Below are 17,823 nucleotides of genomic sequence, written 5' to 3' on the forward strand. Positions count from 1 at the left end.
AAAAAAAAACGAAAATGAAAATTAAAACCACTGTTGGTGGTAATAGTGAAAATGTCCACCTACGCTGTACCTATTACGGCTATATCTCAGTAGGTATCGGGTGCGCATAAAAATGTGCAACCACAAGTGTTGGCCATCAGAATGATTTGTTCTTTGATTATCACTTATCTCTAATATGGTAAATATATAGGTATACATATCTATAAGCATAACTCATTGCCCGTAACCGTGTCAACTATACAATCAATGGGACGTTGTTCCATTTAGCGGCTACGGTCTTCAACAGCCGGAACGGCACTGTGGCACAGTAATAAAACGTACGGCCTTCAGTTAACGGACTAGTACATATTTTAGTGTCATTGGAAAAATAGTAAAATAACATGAAAAAAAAAAATGAAAAAAACTATTCGTATAAAAATCCAGACAGCGGTGGCTCTGAAGAGAAACACGCTTTGACGTAAATTGACCGAATGAAGAGGCACGCGTGCTACTAGACACTTTGAAATAGTAAAATGCATACATTTTAGATTCTGAGTGAAGTGAACAAGCTATTATTTTTTGATGTGTGCCTTGTTTACCTAAGTAGTGCACTTATTCATATTTTTTGCCATGTATGATATTATGTACAAATATATTCTCGTATTATAATAATAAATAATAATAACATTTAAATATAAGAAAAAAAATATTTTATACCAAATCAAACAACAAAGGAACAATCAATACTGAAAATAATATACACGATAATGGTTTTATATGAAAATAGTATTATATTATTATAAATCACATAAGGTTTAGTATTAATGAATTTAAACCGGATAAAAAAAACAACTTATTAAGTATTATATGTTTTTATTATAATTAACTGTGTTATATTTTATTCCAAGTATAATTAATTAATACACTTGGGAGATTGGATTATAAAAATAATAATAACAACTAAAGCATAAATACATAATAACTTTTTCAAAAATATATATATATTTTGTTTATTAAAGCCATTTTAATTTGTTATATAGTTAAAGCTTTTTTGGATAACTTTTGTATAATTGTCGAGTATTTTACTGTGCTAGACAACTCGTTATTATAAACAATAAACTAGTATTTTAAAATTGTCTATATAATTACTCTAAAATGTGTTTAAAAATACCACACGAAGAAACTCAATGTGTTTTTTATTACAATACATTTCATTTACCAAACAATTAAAACAAAGTAACAATGTTGTTATCCTCAATAGATGTTCTTTAGCTAGGTACTCTTCCTGTTATTATATGCAGTGCACAAGAAACCAAGAACAATGCTCATTTATTTTAAAAGTTGAACTAAGCCAACTAAAGGGTTGGATAATCTGTATTTAAAAATAATATATACATATTATATGTGTCTTATAAAAAATGAACTAAAAAGGGAAGTTTATAAATTATAGGTAAATTGAATACATAATTCAATTCTACTTGGATACATTATTATAGAATTTCCACAAATGCCAAACATTATAATTCAATATATGACAAAGCTACATGAAAATCGTATACAAATTATGTAATGTGCATCACATTTAACGCAAGATATGTTCAAACTTAAATGTTCATTAGTTACAACTTGGTATTTTTAAAGAAAATATACAATATAAATACCTAATAATTATTATCGACGGCCCATATAAAATCATAAAATAAAATATATTTACATTTTTATGATAGAACATAGATTGTCTTCATAATGTGTTAGTTAACTCATTTTTCATTAAAAGTTAAATTTCATAAATATATATATATTTCTTTTTTAATTACAGTCCGTACCCGTGAAATCAATACTTCTACAGTTATACACTAATACCTACCATAAATGTTCGTATAGTGTAAATATTTGCTGATAAACAAAAAATATTACAGTTATTTTCATTATTATTACGGCTTTATATTGAATTAAACAATACGAGCATAATATGTTTTGTTTTACTTTTTGTAATTATTATTAAAGTTATGAAAAATGTGCAGATATCACATTCACACATATAGTTGGTAAAACGATGACATTCAATGTTCGTTAAGTATATCTGCCTATAGAATATAAAATGAAGCAACGGGTTTATGAAAATTAACATTTTAGGTTGTTATTAATGTTTGCGCTAATTTGTGACAGAAACACGTGCCCATTAAGAGTTCATTTTCAGTTTATAGACGGCGTTTGGAGCAAAAAAAAAAAATGTAAATCGCAACGATAATCGTGGACTACATTAACAATCGCTGAGGCTGCACATTAAAAACGAAGTATAGTGAATGACAAGGAAAGTTGAAAAACGTATGTTTAGAAAGAAAAAAAATTATGCTAGACGCTATATAGTGACGTGCGGACCACTATCGTCAGACAGTGAATTATACGTGTAATATATATATATATATATATACAGTGGACGTTTGATTTGCCATTAGTGCGTCCCATCTAATTACTATACAAGACATTAAGTTCACATTAATCTGGCTCCAGCGCTATACCCCCGCGGGACAGTGGCGCGGCGCACCGAATCCCGCACAGACATTTTACGCCGAATTCAAAGGAAAAAAGCAAAAATCTAGTGGCGGCGCCCGCCCTTTTAAAAGGAATGGCAAGTATTAATTGTTCACCGTTTTTGGACCCACTCCCAGAGCCCGCGAAAGAGGCACCATTGACCGCGTTAAAACTCCATAAATTTAAACCCTATCTCCCTTAACGGCCGTTAAACATTAAAATTAAAAACCATTTTACCACCTACAAGCGCGACACAGCGCACTAAGCGGATCACCGTTTTGACGACTATTGTTCCGCCGGACTTGGACTTCCTATTCGTTATTGATTCAGATCTGAAATGCGAAGACGACAAATGCAGACAACGATCGGGTCAAAATGTCAGATTGGACAAGTACGGGGTAATATACGAAATATCAAATGAGAACTAAACGGATAGAATGTCGCACGTCTTATCTTTGACATAATAGAAAACGTAAAATAACTGAAATACATTAATTATTGATTTTGATTGTATGTCTGTATAATGAAATACGATAAATGTCTTTAATGCGTTCCGAATAATTCAACTAGTGGCGCTTAATTAAACTACGTGACTCCCTGTAAGAAATATTGATTCCCTTAATATACATATTTTAATCGTTCAACTTGTCAGATTAATATTGTACGTCAACACCCAACATAAATAGTTTTCAATCGAAGTTTCGTTGGTTTCAAGAACTATTATACGTTTTCAATTATTCAGTAATATTTCCCAAGTGTGAAATATTATAAGCCCCGTGTCGTCACAGTAATTTTAAATAAAAAGTTTTAAGTAAGCGTGTAGTGTATATCAACAATGATTTAACATAATTGCTATTATACATTACCTACATAATAATAATTAGTAAAACAAAACTTTTTTTTTTTTTTAGATAAAAATACTATGATAAAACAATTTCATAGAAAAACATAATATTAAATTCCTTAATGGTACCATAAAAACAAAAATAATGACATAAACAAGAGCACTCACAAGTCGACAATGTTTGAAGGCTAACAAATAACGATTGAAATTCAATTTGAATTTGGTATGTGCATTTAAAATGAAATATTTTCAACTGACACTCACAATAGTATAAATACATAAATTAATACTTTAATAGTTGAGCGATAATATAGTTTATTATTCATAAAATTACTTAACATATTTTGCGTATCCCGTAATAAATCAAATAAATTGAATTATGACTTTAGCTTGCTGTGAACAGATTTTAAACCCCTAGCAAAATCCAATCTTAATGAAGAAAATATTAACAAGTTAATTATTTCGATCCGTGTCCAAAATTTTGATAAAGAAAAATACAATTAGTTATTTTTTTAAGTTGAAAAGCTAAAAGTATTTTACATTTAAATATGTAATAGCACACAAAAAACTAATATATTGACAGATAATTACACGTAAATATGAAAGCTGTAATTAAACAATAGAATCAAATTCAAATACAAATACAAATATTTTTATACAAACTCGGATTACTAAATAATTTCTACTATTTTAATAATATTAATAAAGTACAAATTATTTTTCAATTGAAAACCTTGTACATTCATACGAATTTCTATAGTGCATTTTATAACTTATAACTAATATGTTAAAACAATGTATGATTATTTGAGTTAATTATTTGATGTATAATATTCATATAATATATTATATATACAGTGTATTATATATGTAAAAGTTAACAAAAAAATTCGCAGGAAAAAATAAAAATAGAACCATTACTCCTTTATAAATGGTGTCAGTAATTAATTGAATTTTTATAATTCGTCAATGAATCTTTAAATAATATTTAGTAAATAGTGATATTAAAAATAAATATTAATAAAAAATTATTTTCTATAACATAATTATTATAACTTGAAAAAATATTCTACAAAATATTTAATTGGAATATCGGTTTATTTATTAAACCTAAACTGCAACCAAATCAAGCTTATTAATACTACCGTATCCGTTTAATGATTAATAATTGTGCACGGTATATAATGTTATGGTATATTCTATACATACAAAGAATTATTTATAATTAAAAAACAATAATTAATACTTAACTACGAGTATTTAAATTTATATGGCTTCGATATTTGATTTCCACCATAGCTAAGTGATGTTAAATTTCAGAAAAAGGTCAACAATTTAATTATTTAAAAATTAAAAAACAAACATGAATACTCTTTATACAGAACTTATAAAAATTCCATAAATATTAAAACATGTCTTTAACAATGACATACACTGTACGATTTGTATATTAGGGAAAAATAATATTTCATTCTCAAGTTATAAGCCAGTTAATTCCAATAACTTCAACTGTCTCGCAAATACCTTAAATACCTGAGTACAATACTAAATTAAACTTATAAAATACACTATGTGGACTATTAAGTCAAAATAAAATTGCCAAACTTAACAACTCCACAAAAAATAACAACAATAAATAAACTTACCATTATGGATGACGTTAATTAAAAGAAGTACAACCGGACCAATGTGAATGTTGACAATCATGATGGCCCCAATCAGCTGATCCGGACTGTGTACTAAGGTTTAACGCTAAAAACAAAAACCAAAAGAACAACACATTACATACAATGTCATCAAATAACAACGAATATTACTATACTACAACATGATTATATATTTGCGTATACGTATGTTTATGGATCAGTGTGTTACTACAGTGGTCGCAATGAATGCGTTTATGATTTTGTTGTGATATACTCACCTAATGTTCGATACGTGACTGGAAGTTTGGACTGGAACTAATGGTGGGGAAATGGCAAGTGAGAGACGTGACGAAACCAGAACCTAAGAGACGACTAACAAGATGTATGGTTTTAAGATTTTTTTTATAGATATCTTGTTAGAATCGTTTAGAAATCAGACTATAATAATGGTCTATTAGATAAAAAAAAAAATAAGATAATAAAACCAAATTTCACACAGATACTGATTTATTGATGTTTTTCGAAGGTCGGATAATTACTTGACTAATACGATAAGTACCTACTATGATGAATTCCATCACCACAAATATATCTCTACATATCAATTTGATTTAGTAAAAATTAACTTTTTTAGCTTTATATTTTTAGAGTAAACAAAATATAAGATATAACTAATTTTTACTTTTTTTATATAAATAAATAAAAAGTATATTCCATATTTTCGACAAAATTGCCCAATAATATTCTATTATTTTTTAGCCTGTAGCAATAGAATAATTTCTTTCTACTTTATATATTTTTAATATTCATAACTTTTTAACTCTATTCTGACAATTCTTTGTTTTAAATAAGAAAATATTATACAATACATATTATATGACCTGAGTTAGATACTGCTTAAACATATGAATTTTAAAAAAATATTGTGAATTTACCTAATGAATATTACGATATTTACATTCGTTATTAAAAGGTTAATTTTAATTAATAATTTTTCATTCGTAAAAATAAAATAGTATACAAATTGTAATGTTGACTAGTAAATAAATTAAAATTTTGGTAGTAAGTACCGAATAATTATTATATATATATTGGAATACGCCATAGATAATATAATATAATAAGATATAATAATCGTTTATACCACCGATACGTTAATTTTATTATTTATATGTACCTATGTATTGAATAATATATGTTCAGCGAAAAAACTAATAAAGTCGTTTGATTAATTTAATAAAGGTAAATTTAGATATTAAAACTATTAAATGCAAGAAACAATAAATATATATTTTAGATAAAAAAAATAAAAATAGTCGAATAAAAATACTAACTATCTACAAAATAATAAATGAGATATTGTACATTATTGGTAGTTGACAATTATTTATATTTTTACAAAACACTATTTTGAGAATAGGCAAGCCATAAAATCTTTATACATCAAACCAAATATTGAATGCAATGAATAGCAATAGCAACACAAACTAAACACAAATTACATTAGTCAAAACTAAAGGGTAATTTAATAAGAGTGCGTTGTTCTCATGAAAATGGTTCCAATTTGGGTTGGTCGAATACGTATCCTACCTGTTTACCTAATAAACGAGAAAACAATTAAACAATATTATAGCTGCATAGTGTGTATCCGGTATAGGTAGTATGACCGGCGATATAATTTATTTGAGCAAAACCTTAATGGGCTAAACGAATCGTAATCATTTATGGAACAATCAGGGTGGCGGTCGAGCGTTGAAGGGTTTTTGGTATTGCCTTCCAAAATGATTGAGTTATGGTCAAATCTGTTCATGTACCTATACTATTATTATAGTACCCTATCGCAGTGGTGATAACGGTCGTTGGCAGATCTCATGAATATTATTGAAACGTGCAATGTTGTGTATGGCCAATAATTTGTGTGTAATAGGTACGTATACTTGACTCTTCTCGCGTTATAATTAATAGCCATAAATGAATAGCGATGACAGTCTGTGAAACATTGACGGATCTATAGTATATAATTCTAGTAGCTATGAATTTATTAAGTACACAAATATTTATAAATTATCACTATCCACCACCGCTGACAGGTGTCTAGAAATGGAAAGCAAATATTTATTTATAGCCAATAGTATGCTGCTCCCGAAGACTGAATTAATGGGAAAATTAGTTTTCGTCATCCCCGATCATGCACGGCTAGCTAATAACAAATATTAGGGGATGTGTTATAAATAAAATTGCTCGTAAAATTCCTTTAACCCAACGGCCCAAGCAAAAATGTCGAATAATAAAAATAGGGGAAAAAAATCCTTGATAAAATAATTCCTTGTGGTTTATTTTGAGGGGTGCAGTAAATTATTTATGAGCCGAGCAATCGATTCGACAGGCAGTAAGTCCTTGGGGTTATAATCTAAGAAACATTAAAAAGAATCAATGTGTATACATATTTAGTTCGTCGTTACACGCGCACTCAGAAACGAAAAAATATCGTAATTGTTAGCTATAGCGGTGTTACGAAATTGTAATATTAAGTTAGCTAGATCAAATCGATTCGTCATAATTTGCCAATTCAGCCGCGTTTGGGTTTTAATACAATTATGCTAATCAATCACGAGTAGCTGTTATATTTACTGGTCAATATATTTTTTTCATCCAGGTGTAATGAACCAAATACTATAATGGAATTTAGTGTGAAAAACAGTATGACCTAGGACCACTGCAGAGTGAGTTACACAGAACAATATTTTTGCGACATTCGTTTAGACGTTTATTAACAAAATATATACACAAATTGGTAAATAACAACAACAATTGTCAATATTATTTGAACCTTAAACCAAACATGATATATTATTATGGTTTATGATAGATATATCAAGTTTTCCTAAGACGTCAAGATTATTTGTTTGTCTTTAATTTTCTTACGAAAAACATTTTTTTTTTAAAATGGTCAGCATTTCATATATTGAGACATTGCAGAGTAGATACTTTACTCGCTTTGTTTTATATGAATACAGTATATATTGGTACGAATATTATTATTCTTAATATATAGAACACGACAACTATAACATTAGAAAGTTCGTTTTAAATAGTTTTTTTTTATACCATCAATTTTTCACGATTCTGTTAAATTATTTGTTTGTTTTAATCCGAAATTCTTTAAAAACAAATAAATCTTTTTTTCTTTTAAATCCTAATAATAGTATAATTTTAAATACATTGTAAAATATCAATATGCACATATAGATAAATTAAGTTTAAATATTTGCAACATTTATAAATTTACGTACGCATTTACATATTGTTTAACTAAGTTTCATTACTATTAAACATATATTTCAATGGACATTTTAGATTAAGTTAATTCCATAAAATAGCAAAACTCATTTCATCTTTAAATAGTATACCATATACAAATTTTATTAATCAATTCAGTTTCTATTTTTAACAATTTTTTATTTTTGTGAAAAAATAATATAAAATTATTTTACAAAATAGCTAACTCTGTAGAGTGAAAACTAAATAATCACGAAGAATTCGACAAAAATTAAATGTAGGTAGTTGATACTCAAACATTTAAGTGGATTTATATTATATACTATAATATAGTGGTGTAAAAGATAATGATCAAAAATATAAATAAAACAAGTTTAAAACTACTTCAATATACAGTTGTCATACTTGAAACAAACTTTTGGATTTTCATTAAAAAATGTTTTCTATATGTATTTGAGATCATTCAGCAGATACAAAGAGGGTAGTATGATATGGGAGATTATTCTACCTTAATGTCTTCATCAGGTAGAGTATAACTAAAGTTTTTATTAAAATAAATGCAATAATATTTTACTCGAAGATACAAAAAAATGTTTAAAATTATTATTAAGCAGGTTGGTATTAAATTTAAATGATAATTTATATACGTATAACTAATAGTTTTGTTATCTGTATTTAGTAGTGTTCTATGTTGTGATTTTTCTTACTATTTCGTTATTAAAAAACTATTAGTCACTTACAAATAAAATAAGCTAGAAAATATAATGAAACTGAGTGTTTGACACTTGCCACCCTTGTGATATTATATTTTAAGCAACAATAAATCGTATGTATAAAAAAATGTTTAACAGAAAACGTATTTATATAGCACAAGTTCACAAATTTTGAGATCAGACTAATATTAAAGCGTATTACTGACATATTTGTAAAGATTCAATGAGTATAAAATTAAAGTTTAATTTTAGTTTTTACATTTTATATATTTCGGTCTATGCTATATAACATGATAACGGCTTACCTTTAGATTCTTAGTTACCCATTAACTATAATATGTATATTATTTGTTTCAAATCAGTAGCATAGCTTATAGCCAAGATATTACTTTTGGTGGGAGGGTCCGGGAATGCTGAACGTAAATATAGTATAACATTTTAGACTTTTACAGCAACCTTCGTAGAAATTACAATTTTATTACATAAATATATTTTACGTAATACGCCCAAAAAAACACTTAAAGCATTTTTAAATTTCCTTGTAATTTTATGGATAGCTTTAGCTCACTTACCATCCCCCCACATCCGGTAACGTAAAAAAACTTATAACGTGTATATTTATATTTTATAATTTTATTGAAAATTAAAAAAAATAAAATCTCTTGTTTTAATAAATCCTACATATACAATAACTAAATATGAATTTCTCATGTTTCTCGTGGTTAGTATAGATACCTATCCATATTTTTTCCACTGATAACTATTTTTCTCATTATTATAGAAATATATTACTGCGTGTGACATAAAAATTGAGTTAGTTAATTAATTTAAAGATCCTAGTTTTTTATAAAAATAAATTTATTAAATAAATCAAATAACTAAATTGCATCGAAATACCAACTTAACATTTTATAAGTGCATTTAAATGTTATATTTTATAAACGCCAACTCTGTTCGTCGTAATTCATTATTATAAATAAAAGAATTTGTACAATTATATCAATGGCATTGTTTAAGCTATACTTGGAATATTAGTAAAAATTATTTCAAAAATAACATCGTATTAAGGTAATTGTTTGTTATTGATTAAATCTTAACCTGCAAATTATACACTTTAATAGTATGCTTATTTCTTGAACAAATAATACTTTAATCTTTAGGATTATTTTTGAAGAAATCAACAATACAAGTTGTGTATTAAATATCAAGATAATTCCAATTGTTTTAGATAAATATATGTTTGGCTGACTTCGCTACTCAATCTTAAATAAATACGTAATGGACAACTTAAAATAAAGGGAGTTCAAATCTAAACATTAAAATCAAATTCAGTACCTAATAATAATCAAATAATAAGTTAACTCGATTAGTTTATTCATTCAAGTTATATTCGAGACACAATACTATTGTATTCTAAATCTTATAATTAATAATTTCCTCGTGCAGCAAAATATCTTTGGATATAAAAATATAAACCTATTTTCGTATAAAAGTTGTAATACTTTTAAAATAAGTTTAAATTGAAAAATAATATGATATGACACGAACCATCATCCGAGAGTTATAAACACAATAAACATGCTATATATCAACTCTTGTAATCTTAATCTCAGCATAAACTTTAATTACAAAACGTCACATGAACCTTTAAAAAAAAATATAAAACTAAATTTAAAATTTAAACAGAAAATACGTATCTATAGTACACTATATAATTAAGATATAATTGATAATAATATTATACTAAAAAATAGAAATATAGTTTAATTTTTGAACATTAATGTAAACTTTCATACAATTTCCATAATTGAGGTATCCTAAATTATACTAGTGAAATAGATAAATGAGATAAATGTATTTATATCTATAAAACTAAAAAATATCAAAGCAACCGGTCACAGAAAATTATCTTATTGAAATACTATAAACAGATTTCCAAAAATAAAAAATACAAATTTAAAAATAACAAACCCTATAATATAAATAAAAAGTTAAATTTTATATTATTTGAATTATTCTCATTTTCATTTAAGCCAATAAAAGTAATACAAAGACCTATATATATATTATATATATATTTATATATTAAGAACTGTCTACACTATACTGTTAATATTCTATTCGTTTTTTGGACTAAAATACTAGAAAACTTCAATTTTACAAATAAATTACAAACGTATTAACATTTTAATTCCAATTATTGTTTAAAATATTTACTATCATATTTTTCAAGAATGTAATAACTAATTTAGTAAATAAAAGACTTAAAATTAAATTAATTATCGTAGTATTTAAAAAAAAATTAGATGTATACAATAATTATTATTAATTACTTACTTTTACATAATATAGTAAAATAGGGACATTATGCCTATGTATTAAAAAAAAGTATACTATACATTTAACACTAGCACGTATTTTCTTCATTTAAAGTAGTTTTATATGTTATATGCGATTACTCATTGCTAAGTCCATTATAATAGGTATGTTAAATAATAAAATTTTATCTTTTAAAATATTTATGTAAATAATGAATAGCCATCATGTAGGTATCTAATATCATTAAATGTCATTATTAAAACTAGCATAAACTGTTTATGATATTTAGACACAAGTTATATTGTTATTTTGTATAATGATACATTTTTTTCGTTATTAATACTTAGGTATTATTTTCAGTTGTCTATTTTGTTTTTCTTGCTAATCTATTTCATTTAAAAATCATTAAAAAAAAAATAGACCAAATAGACCTGAGTATTATAGAAGTCGTGTTACGTGGCCGAATATTAAAGTTATGTAATGAAAAAATACATTGTAAATTATAATATATATTATATCACATTAATACGCATCTCATTATAATAATATATTAACACCCTTTTGATTTAACTACTTTGTTGTATATTTAATAATACGCGAATGCCTAAATATAAAAGTATAAATTAAAAATACATAGCAAACATCAATTAAGAGTCTTTATGCAAAAAGAGCGTATTTATCATCAAAATATCCCTATCTTAAATATGTTCTAATTGCAAATGAAATTATTGCTATGATTTAAAAAATTATTAATAAGATAATTTTAATTTTTTTGAACTTAAAAAATCTTTTTTAACTAGCAACACTGTTGATAATCTAATATAATGTATTAATATTATTATTATTAAGTTCCTTTAAAATTATTTAACTTTAAATTACATTGTATGTATGTATAAATCTAATATGGAAAAATTACTTGGTAAAGATTCTTTAGAATAAATTACCAAACTATAGTCATAAATAAATTTTAAGTAGTTCAATTGTACAAATGTATTAATATTTGTGCAATTTTATGAAATTTCTGAATTTTTGAAAACAAAACATGATTCATTTAAAACTTTTTTCGTTCATACATTTAAATACTACTATGACACGTAAAATAAAATATATTGTTGTAGTAATACCTACCTATATATAAAATTAATAGTTACACGAAATAGGAACTGAAATTATGTGAATTTAACTCCATCTGTTTGAAAAAAAAGTGTGCATCCCTAATAATAGATAAGCTAATAGTATAAAGTTTTGATAAAAACCTATTCTGCAGTTGCCTGTTGTTTAAAAGTAGATTGGCTAATGGTTATAAATAAATTTGTAATTGACATAAATACGAAATCGCTATAATTCCTTAAAAACCCAAAACTATTCGCGGATAAATTTATAATATTGGAAAGTTGCTCAAACAAGAAAGTTTTTTAGAGCATAATGAGCAAAGGCAAAGAATCTTGTGTTACGATTTAAAGTTGAACCAAAAGACGCCTCTATGACGTATTTTAACCGGATGCATTTCTGCTTTTAAACTTCCGACTAAAGGATAAAAGCGAATACGCGTGACTTTTAATGTTAATCACACAAAACAACATGCGAATTCCAACAAGACACACAACAGTGATATAACTATAGAAACCAAAAGTTATTTATAAAAGTAATTTTTAATGATATTAAGTTGCTATACGTGAGTTAAAAAAATTTAAGAGTTGTCTTACTTAAAGAACATATTATTTATCATTTAAGATTTAAGTTAACTATCAGATAATACAAAACGTAGTTTAATTCTTAAATAAAAACAATAATGAAAAAGTTACCTAACACATTTTGTTACACAACATAAAATAATATCAAACAACCTTTAAACCTAACTGGAATTTTTTTGAAGTCAAGACTAAACGAAATATTTACTTATTTCATAAATATGTGTTTTGTTTTTATATTTATCCGTGAACATACTGAATACATTTTAAATTTAAAACGCTCCAAAAGTCAAAAAGATAATTCGTTTTTTTCGGAATATTTGAATAGATTTTAATGTATAGAAAAATGTGTATAAATAAACAACTATTTGAACAAAATTTTTATGAGTTAAGTAACCCGTTTATGGGCCAAGTAACCCCAGTATACAATTAATATCAGTATATAAACAAAATAAGACTTTAATATTTATTTAATATTTGAATAAAATGGAAGATAATTTTAATCTTACAAATAATAATAATATATAACTTTTTATTTATTTATTATAAATTTAATTTAGTAAAATGAATAAGTTTTGTTATTAGACTTGACATTTTAATATATTAAACCGAACTAATTTCTTGTTGATTTCAAAAATCTTAAATCACATGATTTTATGAGCAATTTCAATTTAAAAATAGCATAAACCCTTTCATATTTTATTATTTTTTTGAATGCATAATTGTTATGGCAAAACACCGAACTAAGCGAGGCGAGTTAAGTACACAACACTCAGTCCCTGTATTCTGTTATTCTGCCCATAGTTGCTTATATTATATGTATATATATATATATATTTTTAATTTGTTGAATTGGAATTTAAACTATAACAGTATAACGTCTACGACTTTACATAATTAAATCATTTAATTTCGCTTTATTAAAAAAATAATTAATTATAAAATTGTCATTAATTACTTTTAATGGGATAAAATAGTAATAAATCATATGGCAATGATTTTATGCCTTAAAAAATAAACTATTAAATATTATGTATTAGCATACCTCTATAGTACAAAAAATATAAATACGTATAAATAACACAAAAATTAATACAAACATTCAGATTTCTAATAATCTCAGCAATAAACAAACCAGGGAAATCATCCTGGTGTATAGTACGTATTGAGTGTACTTTGATTTTTATTAGATTAATTTAATAGATATGTTGGAAATAAATTCAGTGATTATACATCATTATACACGAAATACGATCAAAACAAAGGCGGTATACATTTCTAAAAATTTTTTTTATTTTAATATATTTAAATTAGTTATACAATAAAAATTGCACTATTATTTTTAAAATACCATTATTATTATGTATAACCAATAATAATAATATACATAATGGTGAAAATTTTCAAGCAGCTATGAATAATATTTTCTCTAATGTTAAAATAAAATAACTAAAAACAATTTTACAAAAATCTAAATTAATATGGATTTATGCTCAACTTTTTTAATTTCAGAAAGAACATTTTATGTGGAGCCTTGCATTTAAATACCAAGCTTTTCGAGCAAATATAGAATCTATTAGCAATATTATCTATAGATAATCAACTCAAAATGGTCAAAAACAACTAAACTATTTTCAAAACTACAAATATCTGCAAATGATTAATTTGAATTTTGAATTTTTTGTGTTCCGACTAGATTCAATTTTTTACATAATTGGTGATATTTATTGGCACAAAGATGATAATAAATTACGAAAAACTCATCTTAATTATAAAATCAATGCATTTATAGCTTTATTGAGAATCTAAGAATATTACTCTTTTCTTATTATGATTATGTGATACTGTTCTAAAACAATGTTTGATCATTTAAATTATTAGTTTTTAAATAAAAATATGTTTTAAAGTTATTGTTGAAATTCTTAGTTTTTGTTAATTATTAAAAAAAAAAAAAACGATTTTTACTTAATGTTAAAAATTTAAATGATAACATTTTTTCATTGAAAAAAATTACTTGATAATAACGATTTTCATATAAATATATTTTAAAAATTTTCGGTGATTTTTTTTTCATTAATTATTAAGTTACCTCTTTCTACAAAAATAAAATTCCACTTATCTATAAAAACAAGAACTTTTTTATTGTCCTCATTGTGTAAAGATAATTTTTCAATACTAATTTTTAAATTCTAAAAATTAAAAGAATAAAGGACAGTATTATTCTATTTTTTTATTTTGTCAATCATTGTATTTTTATTAAATGAATAAATGATCAATATAATACTTTTCAATAAAATGTATATGTTGTTTATACATTTTACATATATTCACATCCAACGATACAACTATGTATTTATATAGTTGTTAACCAGTATCGATTATACCATTCACAAAAGCAAAATTTAAAAACTAATAAATTTACCTACTACTTTAGTTATTTGTATGTGAATAATACTAATAACTTAATGTTTGTAGAAAAATTATAATTTTTAGCAACATAATAATTCTATCCATACAAAATACAATCTATGTTTTTTTGTATTTTTAATGATATAATTAAAAAAAGCATTATACATTTTAGAAATATTTAAGCTAACGCATAAAAAAAAAAAACACTTGAATATAAGTCAGATTGATGCCAAAATAAATTTAATTAAAATTTTAAATTAAAATAGAATGTTTTTATTTAGTTTATATTTGTTTAGTTTTAAATATAGGATTAATGAAGAAATTATAAAATTATGAAGTAATATATACAGAGTTATTCGCCAAGCGTGCTCACCCCACTTTTATCCTTTAGAATAGTCTTAACCACTATATTATTTTCTAGTATACTTTATGACCATATTTTTAAATGCTTAGAATTTTTTTCCATTTTAAAGAGTAACCTGTGAAGATACAATTTTCTTTTTTCAAATCAAAACTACAGTAAATTTTTAATCAGATTGATTTTTTTTTAAAAAACTTTTACCCATATAAAAGTTTATTTCTCATACATTAACATAGTAAGCTGTTAATAAACTGATAACTACAGACAAGATTTCTCGTTATATTTTTATTTTCACACACCAATATTTCTATAAAAATTATAACCGATTTATAATTCATTAACCTGGTGTTAGTTTTAAAATTGAAAGGAGTATTACTGAACATTTTAAGAATTATTACTGGGTTTTACGGTCAGATCGAAGAATGATTACCGGTAATGTTCTACGAAAAGTTACCGTAAGCTTAAATGATACAATTCAACGCGAATCCGATGAACCATTTCTGTGACATCGTATACACTTCACAACTTGGAAAATCAATATGGTTTCAATAAGGATCTTTTATTATTTTTCCTATAAAAATAATTATCGGATATTTTTATGTCAATAAGAACGTTAATCTTTTAATACTTTTGTATAGTTACTTATTGATCTTATAAGTTATTTATTTCTATACGTTAAAAAAAAAATAGTAAAATTAGTTGTATTAACCAAACGCTGCGAATAGTCAAACTCGATACAGACATAATTAACTTCCGAAGATAAGAAAACCTTTCTACAGTTTATACTATAACTGTTCAAATAAACTATTAGGATTTTCGCCTCACAAAAAATTGTGATTTATTGACCAAACTTTTGAATCTAGAGATTTTTTTCACTAAAGAAGTTTTAATGATTACTTTTTTTAGTTCTTTGTAAAATCCCAAAATTCTTGCTATTAGTCAATTTAAATTATTCTATCATAACTGTGGAAATATATTTTAACCTCACTTACGATACGTTTTTGATTATGATTTATAATCATCTTAAATTATTTGTAAAATATACGTAACTTACATTTATTTATGGCATAGATCCTTGGTCCAGCAGCTTACAACGAAATTCCTGAAAAAATACAATAATAAAATAAAATATTTCATTTAATTTCATGAATTGTGTAGTCTGTTCTTTTATTTACAACTTTTTATTATTCACTATACGTGGATATATAATACGAGGATATTTGTCTTCCGTACTATTCATCACTAGGCTTATAAAGGGCTTATACAATTTAAAGATGAGATATAATACGGAAGTATAAACACCAACCTATCAAAAGCTCCTGAATATTATAATTATATAATATTTCTACCGGAATATTATTATGTTTTACGGCTATTATATAACACTTTAATTGTTTACTATAAAACATAAGTACGTTCAATAAGATATCGTATTGCTATTACCTATTATTTATTTAATTCGTTACAATTTTGCGAAGATGTGATGCGAGACGTGCACAACGAAATTGTCGTTGACATAATTTTACCTTTTCCAGTTGTATATATAGTTTGATGGGGAAATTAAAAACACGACTATTTGCCGGGACATTGTACAACAATACAAATCTGCATGTTACATATTATATTATATGTATTATTTTTACGTGTATTCATGTCAACTATTGTGTAAATTCTACACGTGTTTGTACTATAGTCGTAGACGGCAATAATTGGTATCGCGCGTACATGATTCGGTTATGATGAAACTCGATTCCTATAATAATGTATCCATAGAAAAAAATAATGGCCATGCAAATACGAATGACGCGATAGTGGGCATGCAAATGCGAATAACTATACTATAGCGGTAATGCAGATACACGAATAACGTACATGCGGTGGGTTACAGGACGATAATAATTCCAATTTGACTGGAAAAATATTATAATATGCAATTAGCAAAGAGGTGGTTCGAAGAGTTTCGCATTCGGGTTAACGAACTGCATAATATAACTGGTATGATATGTTGTCCCGACAAGTTGATATGGATACGACCTTGAATACAATA

At 25.1% G+C, this 17,823-nt stretch overlaps 1 protein-coding gene across 1 annotated transcript in view; it reads right to left on the reverse strand.

The window, feature by feature from the left end:
• Positions 1-17,823, reverse strand: part of LOC113548427 (Ig-like and fibronectin type-III domain-containing protein 1) — a 92,037-nt gene that overhangs the window by 36,428 nt on the left and 37,786 nt on the right. Inside the window, exons 2-3 of the mRNA XM_026949300.1 lie at positions 16,831-16,878; positions 5,005-5,110 (exon numbers count right to left, since the gene is read on the reverse strand). Coding sequence (XP_026805101.1) covers positions 5,005-5,065 — 61 coding nt within the window. The 5' untranslated portion in view covers positions 5,066-5,110; positions 16,831-16,878. The remainder of the gene's footprint in view (positions 1-5,004; positions 5,111-16,830; positions 16,879-17,823) is intronic.

This window comes from Rhopalosiphum maidis, chromosome 1 (assembly GCF_003676215.2).
Source record: "Rhopalosiphum maidis isolate BTI-1 chromosome 1, ASM367621v3, whole genome shotgun sequence".
Taxonomy (NCBI): Eukaryota; Metazoa; Arthropoda; class Insecta; order Hemiptera; family Aphididae; genus Rhopalosiphum; species Rhopalosiphum maidis.